General features: G+C 45.9%; 1 protein-coding gene across 2 annotated transcripts in view; it reads left to right on the forward strand.

Moving 5' to 3' along the window:
- Positions 1-17,144, forward strand: part of LOC116821324 (unconventional myosin-X-like) — a 290,101-nt gene extending 272,957 nt beyond the window's left edge. For both annotated transcript variants that reach the window (XM_032774422.1, XM_075070332.1), the window contains 3 exons: positions 6,137-6,586; positions 8,033-8,224; positions 16,590-17,144. In XM_032774422.1, coding sequence (XP_032630313.1) covers positions 6,137-6,586; positions 8,033-8,224; positions 16,590-16,703 — 756 coding nt within the window. In that variant the 3' untranslated portion in view covers positions 16,704-17,144. The remainder of the gene's footprint in view (positions 1-6,136; positions 6,587-8,032; positions 8,225-16,589) is intronic.
- Positions 17,145-19,950: the final 2,806 nt, after the last annotated feature.

Raw genomic sequence — 19,950 nt, forward strand, 5'->3', positions numbered from 1 at the left:
TTTTGAATTTTGACCCTGTCCTCCAAAGCAGTTGCAATCCCTCCCAGTTTAGTATCGTCCGCAAACTTAATAAGCGTACTTTCTATGCCAACATCTAAGTCGTTGATGAAGATATTGTACAGAGCCGGTCCCAAAACAGACCCCTGCAGAACCCCCCTTGTTATACCTTTCCGGCAGGATTGGGAGCCATTAATAACTACTCTCTGAGTACGGTTATCCAGCCAGTTATGCACCCACCTTAACTAGATAGTTGGCCAAGCTTGCCAGGCCATACTCTCAACTTTATGGCATTTCTGTCTGTATGTAATGTGATAATTTTTGAGTGCCACATTTTAAAATGAGCCATAGATTCTTCTTCGAGTGACAGTCCCTATATGTATTCCTGCACCCTGAGCTATCCCTGTTCCCGCACACACACCCCTAGCTACTGCCTCCCTGCACCCTAAGCTAACCCCTGGCTGCACACAGCCCATAGCTACCCCCTGCCTGTACCATCCTGCCTGCACACAGCCCCTAGCTACCCCTGCCTTTACCTTGAACTACTTCCGCTGCGCGCACACAGCCCCTAAGGGATTCTCAAACTGGTGGTCAAGCCCCATCTGGGGGGTCACAAGTTACTCCTCAAACCCACTTTGCATCCAGCATTTATAAAGGTGTTAAATATATTAAAAAGTGTTTTTAATTTGTAAGGAGAGTTGCACTCAGAGGCTTGCTCTGTGTAAGGGGTCACCAGTTCACTGCCCTAGATACTTGCTGCCTGCAAACTGAGCTACCTCACTGCCCTCACACAGCCCTAGCTACCCCCTCCCTGCACCCTGAACTACCTCTCTACCTCTACACAGCCCTGAGCCCCTCTTCCTGCACCCCATGCTACACCCTGGCTACCCCCGCCTGCCTCCTGAGCTTAGAATTGTCATTCTAAGAACACGATTAAGTTCTAGTGCATTTCATATCCTCACAGGTTTCTGAGTCAATATCCCACATAAGGTGGCAGCTATAGGCAGCCTCCACACACTTCCTAGCTACCCTTTGCATGGACCCTGAGCTACCCCCTCACTACACACAGCCCCTAGCTATCCTCCTCCCTGCACCCTGAGCTACCCTCCTGCCCATACACAGCCCCTAACTACCACCTGACTGCACCCTGAGCTGCACCCCTCACTGCATACAGCGCCTGGGTGTCTCTTCCCTGTACCCTGAGCTACTCCCCTATCCCCTCACAGCCCCAAGTCCCCCACCCCAGGCACCCTGCACTGCACCCCTGGCTACCCCCGCCTGCCTCCTGCACTGCAGCAGGGTGCTGTTGACTTGGATATACCCTTGGAGGCGGTCCAGGACCAACATCACCAGCTATGGGATATTCTCCTGCCCAGGGGACCATCTCACATCACACTGGCCATTAATGATGCTATCCTCCAGCCTGCATGGACAGTTTGGCACGTGCCAGCCTCGTGTCCCCCACCCCTCCCCACCCAAGAGGGCAAAATTACAGTACTTTGCCCCATCCAAGGGAGCTAACCTTCTTGCCCCTTTCCCCACCCACTTTGCTGGTGGTGCATGCAGCGACCAAACAGGCAAAGTAGCATTCATGTGCCTCTACTACCCCCACCCCCAATAAAGTGGTGAAACGCCTCAACCTCCTGGGCCGTATGGTAAACTTCTCTGCATCCCCCAGCACTGCATATCCAATTACCAGGCTCTGTTAGCGAAGTCTGATGTCAATAACTATGCCAAGCTAGCAGAGTTCCTGGAGGACTTGCTGCAGGACAAACAGCAACTCTTCCAAGGCCTTGTAGAAGAAGGTTGCTTGACTGCTGAGGTGAGCCTCAAAGCTGCAATAGATGCAGAAGATACATCCTTCCACTCCCTAGCCACGGGTGTCTTCATGCAATGGAAGTCCTGGCTGCAGTCCTCTGGCTTCCTGAGGGAAGTCCAGACTACCATGCAAGACCTCCTCTTTGATGAGGACAAGCAATTTTTGTCAAAGACTGATGAGTCCCTCCATTCCCTGAAAGACTCAAGAGCTACACTTCAGTATCTTGGACTCAACACCCCAGCACCCCATTGGAAACAGCAGCAACCATCCTTCCGAGCACGCTCCTATGCATCATACCAGGCTGCCTATCCCCAGGATCAGGAACCCAGGTGACAGCACCCTCATTCATAGCACCATGACCATCAGCCATCACCATCTTCTCTGTCTTACCACAGCATCACCCAGAGCCCAGTTGTGATGTATGTGTCAAGAGCTGTGAGTGCCCTGTCACCACCCCGGCTCCCCCAATCACCTTTGGGGGTTATCTTGTCCTGTTTGCCCACAACTGAGGCAAGATCACAGTAGACCTTTGAGTACTAGAGAGAGTATGACATGGTTACTCTATCCAATTCCTTGCCTTCCCTTCGCAGCGGGGCTCCCCCCCAACCCGATGCCTACCTGAAGTCCCTCTCCTCGCAACCTCCTACAACATGAGGCGAACACCTCCCTCTCAAAGGACACAATCGAACCAATGTCCAACCTCACTGTCAGCAAGGGCTTCCACTCCCTGTACTTTCTCATTCCAAAAAAGGCAGGAAGACTCCTCCTTATACTTGATCTCCACCTACTCAACCCTGAATTGGGAGCACCAAGTTCCATGTGGTGATGCTTACATTGATCATCACCTCCCTCCCCCAGGGAGCATGGTTTGCAGCTCTTGACATGAAGGACATGTATTTTCACATCGACATCCATCTGGCTCACTGCAAGTTTCTTTGCTTTCTTGTGGGCAACAACCACTGCCAGTTCAGAGTTCTCCCCTCCATCATCACGACGCTCTCCAAGGTTCTTGATGAAAGTTTTGTGATCATGGCAGCTCAGCTGAGACAACTGAGGTAGTCTGTGTTCCTGTGCCTAGACTTTTGGTTGTGCCATCCCTCATCAAGGCTACATCGGCTGTCTGCACGCTGTCCTCGCCACTCTCAGCATCTGTATCAATCAGGAGAAATCTGTAAAAGCAGCAAAGAGTCCTGTGATACCTTATAGACTAACAGCCGTATTGGAGCATGAGCTTTCGTGGGTGAATACCCACTTCATCGGATGCATGCAATGGAAATTTCCAGGGGCTTGTCCTGACACAGACAGTCCATTTCATTGGTACCTTCCTGGATTCTGTGGCAGCTTGGGCCTTTCTCTGCAACCCATGCACCCCCATTATACTCTGCTTCCTCAGTCACATGGCAGCTTGCACCCATGTGATGCCACATGCTCACCTACACGTGCTATCTACAACTGTGGCTCCTATCGGTCTGCAGACCCTACGTCGACCACCTGAATGCCAAATTGATGTCCCGCGACCGGTCTGGGCCTCCCTCGGGTGGTGGACCGATCCTTCCAAAGTACTGACAAGCACCCCCCTTCATGTCCCCCATCCCAACGATCATCCTCACCAGAGATGTCTGCTTAGCTGGTTGGGGTTGTCCATCTGGACGGACATACTGCCCAAGGCGTTTGTACTCAGCGTGAGACCTACATGTACATCAATGTCCTGGAGCTGCAGGCAGCCCCCTAGCTGCCATGCTCAAATCCTCTGCAACAATACAATGCAGTGGCCTACGTAAACAGGCAAGGGGGCACCATGTCTTGGTCTCTCTGCGAGGAGTCCATCCTCCTCTGGAACCGGTGTATATTGGCACACTCCTATGCAGTGGACCTCCTGGGTATACAGAACACTCTGGTAGAAGCGCTCAGCCGGACCTGGTACCTTAAACACAAATGGAAGCTACATGACCCTACGCTCCATCCCATCTGCCATGCTTGGGTACCCCTCACTGGGACCTTTTTCACCACTCGTAAAAACTGCAAGTTTCTGATATACTGCTCTTTTGGGGGTAGGGGGTCATGATTCCCAGGGCAGTGCTATCCCCCTTCCATGGCAGAATGGTCCCCATTGCACCTTTCCCAAGTCCTGTGCATTATCCACTACGACTGAGCCACAGTCCTACAAATAGCCTTGTTCTGGCCATGTCAGTTTTGGTGTCCAGACCTACTCAGACTCTTTACCTGCCCAACGAGCCACCTCTCTGTGCTGCTGGACTTTTTAATATATATGGAGATATCCAGTCTCCTAGAACTGGAAGGGACCCTGAAAGGTCATTGAGTCCAGCCCCCGCCTTCACTAGCAGGACCAGGTACTGATTTTGCCCCAAATCTCTAAGTGGCCTCCTTGAGGATTGAACTCACAACCCTGGGTTTAGCAGCCCAATGCTCAAACCACTGGCTATCCCTGCCCCCTCAAGAACTGAGGCAGAGTCTGTCATCTCAGCCCAGGTCTGCTTCGCCTCACGCCTTGGTTTTTGGAAGGAGCTCGCACATAAACAACATCTGTTCAGCACTGTGCGGCACGTACTTACGCACAACAGACAAGCTTCCACATGAGTGTGCTATGCAGCAAAATGGAAATGCTTCACCGCCTGGGCACAATGTTATCAATTCCCCCTTGGTGCTGTCCCTGTCCCCATCGTCCTGGACTACCTCCTAGAATTTAAGACCTCACCCTCACCTTGGTCCAGGTCCATTTGGCGTTGCTTACTGCTTTCCTCTCACCAGTGGATGGCTACTCGGTGTTTACCCACTCTAACACCACCCACTTTCTGAAGGGGCTGAAGAGCATCTTCCCACCTATCCTTAACCCTACACCCCCATGGGACCTCAATCTTGTACTCTCCGCCCTTATGAAACCCCCCCACCTTCAAGCCCCTGGCCACATGCTTCCTCTCCAACCTATCCATGAAGGTCATCTTTCTCATGGCCATTGCTTCTGCTAGGCAGGTCAGTGAATTGGAGACCATGATGGCTGACCCCCCCCCCCCCCCCNCCCCCCCCCCCCCCCCCCCGTATACTTTTGCCACCCATTATGCTATTGCCCAGACAGTGACAGAAAATGCCGCTCTGGACTGTGCCATCCTGCAGATAGTGATACCTCTAGCCTCCTCGCACCCACCTCCAATGTGATCACTGCTTGATATTCACCCACAGCTTGATATTCACCCATATAGGTACCGTCGCTCAAAGAAGAAGAGGAAGCTCCTTACCTGTAACTGGAGGTTCTTCGAAATGCGTGGTCCCTATTTGTATTCCAATATCTGCCCACTGTCTCCTCTGCTGTGGACCAGCGGTAAGAGGGCAGCACTTCACACAGCCTCTTATAACCTTACTTGGAGCACAAGACAACACACAACACACACACCAGTCAACAGACACTGCTACTGAAATCTTCCAGCTCTCGTTCATGATGCGCATGCACATAAATACATTGGGAATACAAATAGGGACCACACATCTTAAAGAACATTCAGCTACGGATAAGTAACCTCCTCTTTTTGTTTTTCTCTAGAAATATGTTGTCCATTACCACAAAATATTAACATCAAGTAATTTTTATGTAGTTTGATGCATGCGTGCATGCACACTATTTGGAGTAGGTGGCTTGATGTGTGTAGAAGGGAAGTTTGTGAGGGTCAGGTAGGTATGTTTGCAGTGCTTGGTATGGTGGTGGTAACAGATGTGTGCCTATGGTAGAGGAACAGAGGCTATGTTTTGTTGAGTGGCTTAACTTTCATATCTTCGCTTTCTGTGTGTTAGTGTTGGTTGTATTATGTATGTAGCATTCCCACCTGCCTCACAGCAGTTTTTTGGGATATTCTTTATGGTGTGTTTGAAGACTTCCCATCCTTCTTCCCACTGGCAGATTTTAATATTTCTGTGTTTAGTCACTGTATTTCTGAATTCACCAAAACTTGCTTTTAAGAAATCTCTTGCTCTTCCATTGCTTCATTCTGTGACCCAGTTATTTGCAATGCCAAGTACAAGTAGCTGGTAGTCACTGGTTCTGAGCTTCCCTGTTTCTCTTTCATTTAACAGGATTTCCCCACAAAATAAACAGGAGAGGGCTGAAAGAGCAAAGGAGGCATAATATTTTCTAATTTCATTTCTTTTAATTTGTCCTCCTTACAGCAACTGCTAGTCAGATATCCTGACTCTATGCACTTCTGTGCTGGGATTGGCTAGGTGCTGGGGCAGCTATCACAAGGTTGAGCACCATAAATAGACAGATAAGGTATAAATTATGGAGGTTTTGTTTTTGTTTAACATTTACAGGCTCATGAAAGTCTTATTGATGGGCACTTTCCTGCCCCAGAGGAGACACTGCAGCACCTGTCAGCCCTAAGGTTGCAATACCTTCATGGAGACTATTCCAAAATCACCTGGACCCTTGATGGCATTTACCCAGTGAACAGGCTAAAATCCAAAATCCTGCAATCAACAAAGAGTAGCGGCATGACCAGTCATGCTCTGGAGAGGAGACGGACCAGCTTTCTGGAAGGAACGTTGAAACGTGGCTTCAAGACCGGCTCAGTAAAAAAGCAGAAGGTGGAAGAAGAGCAGATGATGGAAATGTGGGTAAAGGAGGAGCTTTCAGCTGCTCGGGCCAGCATAATGCAGAAATGGAACAAGTTACAGGGACTATCTCAGCACCAGGCTATGGTGAAATACATGTCCATTGTAAAGGAATGGCCAGGCTATGGCTCAACTCTCTTTGATGTTGAGGTGAGAGGTGTATAAATTCAGATACCAACTACTGTCCAAGCAGGCATTATTCTTGGGGATGGAAAAGGTTGCGTTTTACACTGGACAGCATAGAGAAACTCTTGTTAACATGCTCCATTCTGCCTGACTGCACTGGGTATGATTCCGCCATCAGAGCATGGATGCCTACAACACCACATACCTAGTCAGGCAAAGTGGAGAGTAAACACTCCAGTTAGTCTAGATGCATGTTCTGCTGGGTGGGAAGGGAGACATGGACACTCCCACTTTGAAAGAGAGAGCGAAAACTTGGGACCTTCCCTGTTCCGTGAAGATGGTGATGTGAGAAAGGGAGGGAGATGATTTTCCATCACCTGTTGTGAAAAAAGTCCCAGTCCTTTTTAGTGGGAAAGGCACTCCAAAGAAGGCCTTTAACTAAATACAGGCACATTACATTACTCAGCATAATGTTTACCTCAGTGAAATAACTGCTTATGAATATTTACACATTTGTTTTAAGCTGCTCTGGAATTTTCGTTTTGCCACAGACTTTAGGACAGCAGTGCCACAGAAACCGGGGAATCTTGAGCAGCATTTCAGTGCAGTGTCACATACATGTGAAGCCCTGAACATTGGGGTAGGAGCTTTGGCTGTGAGGCTCTTGCAGCTGGCCCACTCCAAGCTTCTCCAAGCAGGAATTGCTGCTGGTTAAGATTTCTAACTGTGAAAATAAATTATTCCCTGTTTCTCACAGCAGAAGGCACTTAATGAGATAGGTGAGAGCACTGGATGTGAGGACCTCATGGTTCACTCCTAAACCTTCCCAACAGGAGGTACTGTGGGACTCTCCTGCAGAAGTCCCATTTCTCCTATGGAGGAGGAGTACTGTGGTGTCCAGAGGGAGCAAGAGCTCTCAGGCCCTGCACTATGTTTGATTTAAATAAAAATGCATTTTAACACTTTCTTAAACAAGTAAGATATCTACCTTGGAGGGTTACAGAATTAGAAGGAAAGAAGAGTGAGTACAGAGGGACTGCTCAGACATATTCTGCACTGTTCATTCCAAACCCCTCTGCTCGACTGTTTGACTCAGGATATGTCTACGGTTTGAGCTGGGGGTGCAATTCCCAGCTCAAGGAGACATACCCACACTAGCTTTGAGCTAGTGTGCTAAAAATAGCAGTGCTGCTGTGGAGGCGTGAGGGCCTAGCTGCCCTTTGTACATGCCTACCATCCTGGATGGGTACGTACACGGGGTGGCTATCCCCTCCCACTGCCAGGCCTACACTGCTGTTTTTAGCTTGCCAACTCAATCAGAGCTAGTGTGAGAGTGTCTCCAGAAACTGGGAATTCCACCCACAGCTCAGAGTGTAGAGATGCCCTCAGACCTGCAATATAGGAGTATCCCCAGGTTTTCTTTCCCATTTGGAGCACTGCTGTTAATCCTGTTTTTTTAATTCTCTACAGTGTAAGGAGGGTGGATTTCCAAATGATCTCTGGCTTGGAGTCAGTACAGAGAATGTGTCTGTATACAAACGGGGAGATCCTAAATCGCTGGAAACTTTCCAGTATGAGCAGATTGTTTTCTTTGGAGCTCCGCAACCCAATACCTTCAAAATTACAGTGGATGAGCGAGAGATGTTCTTTGAAACCTCTCAGGTATGTGTAACAGGATGTTCCTGCTGTGCATACAGTGTAACTATCCGAGTTCCATTATTACTGTGATTTACTAGAACCAAACACAGATTTGAACTTTGCAAGTGAGAACTGTCTTATTAAAAAACTCTTCCTGTAGAAACTGGGCAGGAGAGGAGGAGGGCTTGATTTCCTTTCAACCATGTCACTGCCTAACATTTTCTGAAGGAAAAAAAAAACATATTGAACTTCATTTAACATGCAAAACACTTTGTTAGTGTGGAGTTTATGGTTTGGGGTGTTCCTTGGTCACCTGTGCTCCTCATGCCCTTCCAGAATGTGAAAAGCCAATTAGAACAACTCACATGGAAAAATAATGCAGAGTTATGGTGACTGTACATCACCTCTACAAGACTATTAGTGCAGTAGTAACCAATAGAACATGAACTGTAGAAATGCAGCAGTAAGGTGACACTTCCCTTCCAACAGAATCATCTGACCTTTATTCTGCTCCCTTGACTCCCTGCCCTGAGTGGTGCCTCAGGGAAATCAGTGTGTCGGATTTCTGTGAGCCATTTGTAGCACAAGGTGGAGCGTGAAGACGGATACATTTTGGGAAAACTGAAGAGAAGTTTAATGTTTTTTAAATCCTTGTATTTCTGCTTTCCAGAATCTTTCAGGCAAATCAAAGTACTGTATTCCTCCTTTTAACTTTTATTTTGAATGGGATATAATACTGACCACCTGCAAGGAATCTGAGTAGTAATGATGCTGGTACAAACCACAGTGGGATTTGTGAGCCTGTATAAATTGGAGTTGTGATAAGTATAAATCTCAGATTCTTTAGGCCATGAGCCATATGGATTCAATGCTATTCCTTCTGGGTGCACATGCGCTCAAGACCATAATTTTGGCCAGCATTGTCTACTGATTCATAGATTTCAAACCAGAAGGGACCAGTATGACCTTCTGTATAACACAGGGCATAGAACTTCCACACAAAAATTACTAGAGCAGATCTTTTGGAAAAACATCCAGTTTTGACTTTAAAATTCCCGTCATGGCGAATCCACGACAACCCTTGGTAAATTGTTCCAGTGGTTGGTTAACTTCACTGTTAAAAGTTTATGCCAGTGGTTCTCAAACTTTTGTACTGGTGACTCCTTTCATATAGCAAGCCTCCGATTGTGACCCCCTTATACATTAAAAACACCTTTTTATGTATTTAATACCATTATAAATGTTGGAAGCAAAACAGGGTTTGGGGTGGAGGCTGACAGCTCATGACCCCCTCCATGTAATAACCTCACAACCCCCTGAGGAGTCCCAACCCCCAGTTTGAGAACCCCTGGTTTATGCCTTATTCCTGTCTGAATTTGTCTAGCTTCACCTTCCAGCCATTGAATGATGGTACATCTTTCTCTGCTAGACAGAAAATCCCATTATCTAATATATGTTCCCCATGTAGGTGCTTAAAGACAGTAATCAAGTCACCTCTTAACCATCTCTTTGTTAAACTAAATAGCCTGAGCAACTTAAATCAATCACTATAAAGCAGATTTTCTAATTCTTTATTATTTTTGTGGTCTTCCCTGAACCCTCTCCAATTTAACAACATCCTTCTTGACTTGTGGACACCAGAACTGGACACTGTATTCCAGCAGCAGTCACACCAGTGCCAGATACAGAGGAAAAATAACCTTTCTGCCCCTACTAGAGATTCCCCTGTTTATGCCTATAAGATTCACATTAGCCCTTTTGGCCACAGCATCACACTGATAGTTCCAGTTCAGCAGATTATGCATGTGCACCCACACCCCTTTTTCAGAGTCCCTCTTTCCCAGGATAGAGCCCCCGCATCCTGTATGTATGACCGACAGTCTTTGTTCCTAGATGTATACATGTAGCCAACTTGCCAAGCGAGCCAGATCGCGCTGTATCAGTGACCTGTCCTCTTCAATATTGACCACTCCCCCAGTTTTTGTGTTATCTGCAAACTTATCAGTGATGATTTTATATATTCTTTCAGGTCATTGATCTAAATGTTATATAGCATAAGGCCAGCAACTGATTCCTGTGGAACCCCACTAGAAACGCATCCATTTATTGATTCCCCATTTACAATTTCATTTTGAGACCTATCAGTTAGCCAGCTTTTAATCCATTTAATATGTGCTGTGTTAATTTTATTATCTTTCTAGTTTTATACTCAAAATATCACGTGTACCAAGTCAGATGCTTTACAGATGGCCATTACATTAACACTATTACCTTTATCAGACAAACTTGTAATCGCATTAAAAAAGATGAAGTTGCTTTAACAGGGTCTCGAGTCTCATATCAGCCAATTAATTATCTTGTCTGGAATTGATATTAGACTGACAGGCTTATAATTACCCAGGTCATCTCATTTACCCTTTTTAAATATTGGCACAATATTAGCTTTCTGCAGGTCCTCTGGGACTTCCTATGTTCCAAAGTTTATTTTAAATCACCATTAATAGTCCAGCTAGTGCCTAAGCCAGCTTTTTAAAAACTCTTCAATGCAAGCTGTCCAGACCTGCAGATTTAAAAATTGGGACTGCACCTTTGCCATACATCTTTTTGTGCTCCCCTTCCTCTCCCACCTGAGAGCATAAAGGGCAGAGTAGGCCGAACCATTCATTGGCTCCTTTTTGCTGATGGTGACAGTGAGATAGAACCCTTACCGGGTCCTTTTACAGTGCACACTGTACAATTAGCTATCAGGCTAATGTTTTTTAGTTTTAGTTTGTGTAGGTAATAGTTGTTGTAATTTATTGCCTCTTCGCAAAAAAAAATCTGATTTTTACATTGGTGGGGGGTAACCTCTGGTAACAATGCTTATTTTGCTATGGCTGAGGCTAAATCCCTGGAAGTTAAAATTTATCCCTCTTGTGAAGCTGCTGTATCTATCATTGATAGACACATTAGGTTTTGTCTTGGCAAGGGAAAGATCCATGGCAGTGTTCAATCTTCTGCTCCATTTTCAAAAGAACACAGCAATCCAGGGAAGTGCATCTCTCTATTTTTGCGTGCTCCATTGAGGGCCTCTTCAGAGCCTGAGGCCAAAAATCCTGTCAAGCCTACTCAGTCACTGTTGACTAATGCTCTGATGAGCCATAAATTTATGTAAAGCTCCCAGGCTTTTTCAAAGAGAGCAAGCCTCTTGGCTACAGAGTAGCGCAGAGGAGTCAAGAACTCACCAGAAAGGAGTTGCAAGACACATCGCTTCCAGGATGAACATAGCACCCTCTCTGGTGCCTAGTAAGATGAGACAAAAGACACAGAATGTCACATGATAGTTCATGCCCCTCAGCCGAAAAGCAGTTGATGGCCCTATGATGCCTCTGCACCAGCTGCTCACTGAGTACACACAGTACTGAAATTGTGGTTTGCACTTCCCCAGTACAAGCTCATTGGTACCAGTGTCAGTACACTTGATACTAGAAACCTCATCTGACGAAGTGGGTATTCACCCACAAAAGCTCATGCTCCAAAACGTCTGTTAGTCTATAAGGTGCTACAGGATTCTTTGCTGCTTTTACAGATCCAGACTAACATGGCTGCCCCTCTGATACTAGAAACTTCAGTGCTCATAACGCCAACGTCAGCCTCCATGATGCAGATGTTCCAGCACTGACTTTCTTGGTACCATACATATTCTTGGTACCAAGTGATCTTACAGTGACCACACAACCAGAATCATCCCTGCTATGCTTATCTGCCACTAGAGCTTCTTCTTCCTTTGTGCTTCTTACTGATACCACCATGATAGTGATGAGGTCTACTGAAACTGTGGCTGAGTTTAGGAGGGCCATGGGACACTTGACAGGGCAGTTTCATCATTTGTGGAACAATATTGTCTTCCTCCCCTTCACAGCATAGCACAGCAGGAGGATTTCCCCTGCCTATAAACTTCCTCCTTCCTCTTACGAGCTGTATTAGTGTGATAGGAATTCCAGGCCCTCCTTTTAAAAGCTTAGATCATCCTTGAGGGGAATGTTCTTCTTTGATTCCATTCGCACGACCCCCAGCCCTATACCATTACAGCAGCCAGTCTGGGCCATTTTGGGCTTTCTGGGATATACAGTCATCTAGGAAACCTTATTCTGTTGCCCCCCACAGCCAGAGTTATATCTTCCTCCTTTCAAGACACCGTAGATCTACTCAAGAGTCAGTTGACACAATCCTACATTTGCACCAAGAAGAGCATCACATTGTAAAAGAATAGCAACAGGAGACAGATCAGTTGTTCCCAACAGCAATTTCATCCTCACTTGATGAGGCAGTCATTCCTGCTACTCTTAGCCAGTCAGAGGATTCTGAGACCTAGGGCACGTGGTAGACACTTCAGAGACTCTGGTGAAAGTTGTGCAATAAATGGACACAAATTACTGGACATTCTGCACCCTTCTATGCCTGGTAGGCTTACCGTGTCTACTAATGAAGAGTTGGTGGAACTAGCTAAGGACCAGTGACAGACCTCATCATCAATGGCAAACACTTCCAAGAAAGCCAACAAATATTACTGAGTTCCTGCTAGGGGATTTGAGTATTTTGACACCCGTCCAGTCCTTAATCACTAGGGGTTAGTACTAGGGGTTAGTACACAGTAGTACACAAAAAATCCAAGCAACAAGGGGCCCTAGAGATGACACCAAGGGAGAAAGACCCTAAGAAACTTGATTTATTCAACGGGAAGGTCAACTCTCCTTCTCAGCTCCAGATGTATGTTTCAGATTATCAGTCACGGCTGTCAGAATAAGACTGTGTGTCACAATTCATAGAGAGCTCAAAGAGAAGTGTCCCTCGTGTCTTAAGAGTAGTTAGAGGCTTGAACATCTTTGCAGTCTGCTCTAGGCATCTCTATTATGGCAGCAAGTTGATTGGGAAGTTCCCACTTCCTGTGCGATGCATAGGACTTCATGTCTCCAATCTTCTGGAATACCCAGAGAGGTCCACGCTACCAATGAGGCTTTCCCATTCTAAGATTGTGAGCTATTTAATGTGTTGATTGATGAAGCACTTCATTCATTAGAGGACTCTGGAGCTATCCTCTGCTCTCTGAACATTTATACACCATCCCCAAGGAGGAAGTAAGCAGACTGCCAAAGCTCCACCAGACAGGGCTTTCACATTACAATCCTCAGAAAATGCTGGAACTACTGAGAGAGAATCAAGGATGCAAAATTGGCAAAGAAAAATCCACAGTGTTGCTGACACAAAGGATACAGTTCATAGGAGCCATGTGTGATTAAAAATCACCAAGTGTTTATAGGTTTCAGACCATGGTACATCTCATCAGTCATGTACCAGCTCATCCAGAGATGTCTGTAAGAGAATGCCTCAGATGTCTGGTCACATGGCCTTCTGCACTTAGGTCACACAGCATGCCAGACTTCACCTACACTCCATGTGAGGGTGGCACCACGTGGACATGATGGTGAGAGTCCTGAGAATAGTCCTCTCCTTAGTAGATTACTGGAAGGACCCTCTTCCATTGTGCAATGCAGTTCTGTTTTCTTCTACCTAAATGCTGATGGATGCTTCCATGCTTGTATGAGGAACTCATCTAGACTAATCAAGGCCTCTCTGGTTCTCCCAGGAAGCTCCTCTCCATGTAAATGTCCTGGAGTTCAGAGACATAGGTTTAGCAAACACAACATTTCTACCCATATTATAGGGATCCGAGTGATGATGGACATCACAATGGCTGTGTATTATGTCAGTAGGCAGGGAGGAGCAGGGTGATCACCTCTATGCCAAGAAGCCATTTGTCTCTGAGATTTGTGCATTAGTCATCAAATCACACCAGCAGTGCTCCATCTTCCAGGTTTGCAAAATGTCCCAGCAGATCAGATCAGCTCCTCAGACAATTTACAGACAGCCACACACACAGTCAAAGAATCAATTCTGTAGAATATCTTTCAGAGCTGGGATGCCCAAAAATAGGCTCATGTGCCTCTCAGAGAGTTGTAGTCCCAATGCTCTGGGACTGCTCTGTATGAAGCCAGCCAGGGGGTAGCATGATTCCTCTCAGGGCACACTTTCCAGGACAAAAAGCCTCCTCAGCTAAGGCTTTCCTGGGTCTGACCTCAGCACATCCAGCACCCTTATTCTCACCATACACTTCACACAGTGGGTCCACCTGGACGGGACCTCAGGGAAGCCAGAGGGCCCCGCATCCGAACTCCGCAGTCAACCGTGACTCTCAGCCAGTGAGAGTAAAACAGAAGATTTATTAGTCAACAGGTACACATTATAGAACAGATCTTGTTAACATAGAAATCAGTGACTTTTTCAGCAAAGTCCATCTTGAGGTAACCCTGGGCCAGACGCCCTGAACTCCCCCCCTCCTCAAGTCTCCAACCACAGACTGTCTGGGACCCAGCTGCCTGGCCTCCAGCATGCCCATTGCCCCTTCTCCCAGTCTTTATCCTGCTTCCCAGGCAAAGCGTCACCTGGTCGCATCCCTCTCCTGGTTCTCAGGTTACGAAGGACACCATCCATTGCTTGCTTGCAAGCAGCTGGACAGCCTCACCTACCCCCAACGGCCTCAGCAAATGTCTCACACCCATATTCCCACCACCTAGGCATTGGTGCAGTACATGGGAAACTGAGGTACACACAGTATTCATACAAGACAGTAAGACTCGCATACAACATAACCCCACTTCATCACAGTGCCACAGACCAGAATAAGAAATGTCCTACATTCTGCTCCAGAATGGGTTCTAGGCTCCCCGACAGACATCTTCCTTATTTTGTGGACATATTGGGGCGCACGTACACCTATTCACCAATCCCATTAATATTAAGAGTCCTGAGGAAACACAGACAAGATTCAGCATTAATGAGCTGGGTGACCCCACATGGCCCAGACGATTCTAATACTCTGATTTGGTGAATCTGTCAACATAGTCTACAATGTCAGTATCTGTTCTGCCCAAGGTAGTTTTGCAAAACAGAGGTCAGATCTTACACCTAGATCCAGCATTGTTACATCTGATAGCCTGGATGCTAGCTGGTTAACAATCATCAAAAGAAGCTGTTGAGATGAAATCCAGAACATCTTGATACATAGCAGAAAAACCTCTGCTAGAGTGACTTTTACAGGAACATAGAAGAGAAAAATTCAGGCCCTATGGCTGCGCCATCTTATATGGTGCGCCATAAAGATAATGTTTAAGCCTCATCTCAAGTTCCTGCCTAAGGTTGTTTCCAATATTTAAGTCAGTATATTTGCCTTCCAGTTTTCTTCACTCAAACCAGGGGGAAGCCAAACTGCAGACCCTTTGCTATGTTAAGGGTTCTTTTCACCCAGAGATTTTCTGAATTGGTATCTAACTGTATTAGATCATGTGAAAGATAGCTAAACTAGAGCCACCCATGCAGATTAGAACCCCTTCCACTGGGGCACAGGCACCTTCTCTAAGTATCCCTATTTCAGAAATGTGCAGGGCAGCTGCATGGGTCTTACCCAGCACTATTCCCTAGTTCAAGCCTAACAATCATATGCTCACTTAGTAGAACTGTCTCGCAATCTTTGTTTAAATGGGACTCCTAGAATCAACCTCCTGACTCTGAGGTAACTGCTAGCTAGTCCTCCGAAGTGGAATCCATCTGAACAGTTACTCAAAGACTATGGAATGGTTACTTACAATAAATGTGGTTCTTTGAGTTGTTCTGTCCTCATGGATTCCATGACCTGCCCTCCTTCTCTGTTACTATGGCATCCTATATTGTATGGATTTTTTATTGGCAAAGGAACTGAGGGACCATTTGGCCACTCTGCCCTTATCCCTCGGGCATGAGGTCCTCTGGGGCCCAAGCATGACTCCAATGGATGTTGCTGTCCAAAAGACTCTGATTTTGAATTCATGGGGTGCATGTCCATCCAGAAGAACAGGAATCCATGTAGACAGCTCATCTCAAAGAACCACAGTTGTTATAATGTAAGTAATCATTCTGTGGTTTGTTAGGGAGGGGTAAAGTATTGTTACTTTTCCTGTTTTTGGTTAAGGTTCCTGCCTGTGCAACCTTAGTTTGGCCTCATTTCCTATACTTTTGAGTTCCTGACTTTGGAAACTTTAATGTTTTAAGCATTGTTTTTGTATGTAATTTATAAAAAATCATTAGCCCTACCAAGCTGTGCCCATTTCTAAATTGAGTCATTGCATAATCATAGAGCTGTAACCTATCTTTAGTCCTCATCCCATGCCCTCACAATCTGTCACTTTTGGTATTCTATGTAAAGTAGCTATTGCCGGCACTTCAGGGCAGTGACTGTGTCTTTCTGCAAAGTGCCTCGTACACCTAACTACTGTGTTTTCAATCTGCCTACCCATCCTTTCATTTTTTTGTCCAGGTGGGAGAGATAATAAAGATCATGAAAGCCTACATCAACATGATTGTGAAGAAACGCTGCAGTGTCAAATCAGCTGCCAGTACGGACAGTCACATTAGCATCTGCACTAGGTGATGAGAAGGAACCCTTATTCCATTAGCCAGAGGCACTTGGCATGTGGTGGGAGTTTACAACTTGTCAGCAGGATGTGTAGCAAAGATTTCTTTTTTTTAAGAACTTCACTGAACTGATTCCTACATAGAAACAAACTGAAATCGCACATCACTACTTACAGTACCAAGGGATTTGCACCTCATCCTAAAGATGTTAGTTAACATCAAAAACTGTTATAGTAAACATGAACAGCCAGACTTGTATTCATCTTGGTTGTTTGAGGGATGCTATCTTAAAGAAACAAAGCCACAAGCTTCCTCTTATCTGTCGTCTTCTGCCTTTTTCGCACTTGTATGTCACACTATCAGAAAAATACACAAGGAACAGTTCTGCACGAGAGGAAGCAGAATTAAATAACTTTCAGTTTGTTGAAGAGCAACTGGCATCTGGGAATTGAGCTAAGTTTCAGCCAAACTTAAAGTGGCATTCCTTTTTGCCAGATTTCATAGTGTTTAATTCTGACTGCCTGGATGTCACAGGCCATTACATTTTACCTGGTTAACCTTGTGCTGCATCAAATAACTTGGGTTAGACTAAAGCATGTTGGTCCTCAGGAGCCTAAAAAGTTGGTTGCCACAGACAGAGAACAGGAATGTATTTGCATGATTCTCTCTCAAGGACGGGGTGGGCTGTCTGAAATGGCTTCTACTCCGGTTCAGCTCAAACTACATTTTAAACAGCCTTGGTTCAAAAGTGAAGGGTTGTCTATTCCTGGGGCATGAATGCCATTTAGTTGCATTTACAAGGAAACAGCTGTTTCAGCCCTCACCCCCAATTTTAGTTCAAACTCATCATTTAAATGTAGTGACTTGGGTCCTGCCATACAATTTATTTAAATTTAGGTTTTTTGGCTGTCCTGGATGGAGGGACAGTCACCTTAGAAAAAGCGGTGGCTCTTTCTAAGCGCACAGTGTGCAGATGAACTACCCTTCTTTCCACTCTAGTCTAACAGGAAAGTCTGCCACTTTCTCCTGCAACATTCCAACAGGAACTTCACATGCCACTCAGTTCTAACTGGTGCCTTTACCAGTAAAGGTCCTTTCTTCCACTCCATGAGGCTTTAACAAAACCCAAAGAGAACAATTTGCTGTCACAGAAAACAGGACTAATATAGTTGGCATATTTCTCTTTGCCCTATCCCGCAACCATTCTGCAACAGACACACACCAGACCTGTCACTAGGCTAAGCACGTACAGTGTTCATATTACATTTTTTTTAAACTGTAATTTTGCCTTAAAAAGCTTTACTGATGAATCTTACAAGAGCCCTGTTTTTTGGTCACTTCCACAATGAAACAGATGACCAGGTGGCATCTTCAAATGGTCAGGAAAAGTAAGGAGATAGGCAAAATAACACTGGCCACATTGCATATTTGATCAAATACACTAAATGGAGACTTTTAATATATTTAACCATAGCTCTAATTTCCCCTGTCCTACTGCCTTAGTCTAGCTCTTGGGTAGCTGCAGGCAGCTTGAACCCAGTCGGGAATGTTAACAACTCTCACTTCTTGTTCTGACATGCTCATTTCTATTACAGATTTCCTTCTGCGCTCTTTTTTTTTAATTTGTAACTGGCTTTACAAAATGAAGGTTTAATAAATTATTGGCTTGCATGGCCTGTTTTCCTTCACAGATGTTGTGCAGAAACTGTTGTGTGTGCAGGTGTACCTGTTTGTGCAGAGATCTGTCACCTAGTGCTGATATGCAGACATAGCTGATCATGAAAGCAACTGCTTAGCAACAATGTGAGTAGCAGATTTTGCTTTGATGATAAGTTGAGAGGCCCAGGATAGGGTAGAAAATGTTTCAAGCCCTCTTGGTGTTCGTGCTGCACATGGTGTTCTCTTGGATGGAGATTATGTCTTTGGTTAGTCGGGGAGAGCCCAGGCCCACCCTGAAACATTTCTTGAAACTGGGGTTCTGTATCACCATTCCTAAGCAAATGACTAAAGGAAGAAAGGGGGGAGAAATTCAGAGAGGTGGATGTACTTCCCAACAGCCCTCAGATTCATCGTATATACGGGCTCTGTCCATTCAGCCGGGTCCCCCAGCGTTTACTATTCAGCATTAGTTTTGGGTATTCTTTTGGTGAGTGCTGGGATTTCAGATGGTTAGCCTTAAGGGTCAGGGGTTAGGGTTCAGTTTAGGGTTCGGATTTAGGAAGAGGGTTGTCGGATGAGGGGTTGGGATGAGGGAGCAGAGGGAGGTTTAGGGTTGGGTTAGGGTCAGGGTGAGGGGTTAGGGTTGTGATTGTAAGAGTTGGGGGCTAGAATCGGGTTAGGGTTGGGGCTTGGTAAGGGTTAGGAATAGGATGGGTTTAGGGGGTAGGTTTTGGGTTAAGGGCTAGGGTAGGCTAAGTGTGTGTGGGGTGGTTAGGTTTTAGGGGTTGGTTGGGATGAGGGTTAGGGGCGAGGGTGGGGGGTTATGTTGGGTCAGTGTTCTGGTTAGGATAAGATCGGGGTGAGGGTTAGGGTAGGTTCAGGGTAGGGTTAGGGTGTGGGTTAGGGCTAGGGTTTGGGGTTGGGATTCGGTTAGGGTTGGGGTTTGTGATAAGCGTCTATCTCAAATCTGGACCTTAGCGTCCAAAATCTGGGTGCTTACTATGGACTCCCCCAAGCTTTCTGCCAGCTTGGATCTTATCTCGCTGCCACCATCCGAAGTTTTTCCAGGGTTTCAGCCCCCTCTCGGGTTCCCCAAACTTTTCCTTGGAGAACCCCCTCTCTGGTCTCCCCAACTCCCCCTGGAGAGACCCCCAAGACCCAGAAGTCTGAGTCTTACCTGCAAGGGAAATACCTCCCTTCCCCCTCCTTCCCCCTGAGGCAAGCCTTCAACACAAGGGGACAGAGATAATCCTACCTCTTTCCCTCCCACCGCTCGCTAGTGCTGCCGAGCCCCCCTCCGTAGATCTAACACAACAAGAATCTCCTTCCCTTGTACCTTAATCTACCCAGAGAGAAAACTCAACCCAAGTTTTAAAAAGAAAACTTTAGTTTATCTGCATTTTCTTTCTTTTTTATATATATATAAACACTGCATTAAGAGAATCAATACAGGGATATGGCTTATAAGAAAATAGGAATAAGTAGTCCGATTTAAAAGATAGCCAATTTAAACCAGTCCAGCAAACAACACACATGTAAATACAAAACAAGTGTACTCACACTTTGGTAGACGAAAGTTAGAAAAAAGATTGGAGTTAGAAGAA

Source organism: Chelonoidis abingdonii, chromosome 10, assembly GCF_003597395.2.
Source record: "Chelonoidis abingdonii isolate Lonesome George chromosome 10, CheloAbing_2.0, whole genome shotgun sequence".
In the NCBI taxonomy this organism is placed as follows: domain Eukaryota; kingdom Metazoa; phylum Chordata; order Testudines; family Testudinidae; genus Chelonoidis; species Chelonoidis abingdonii.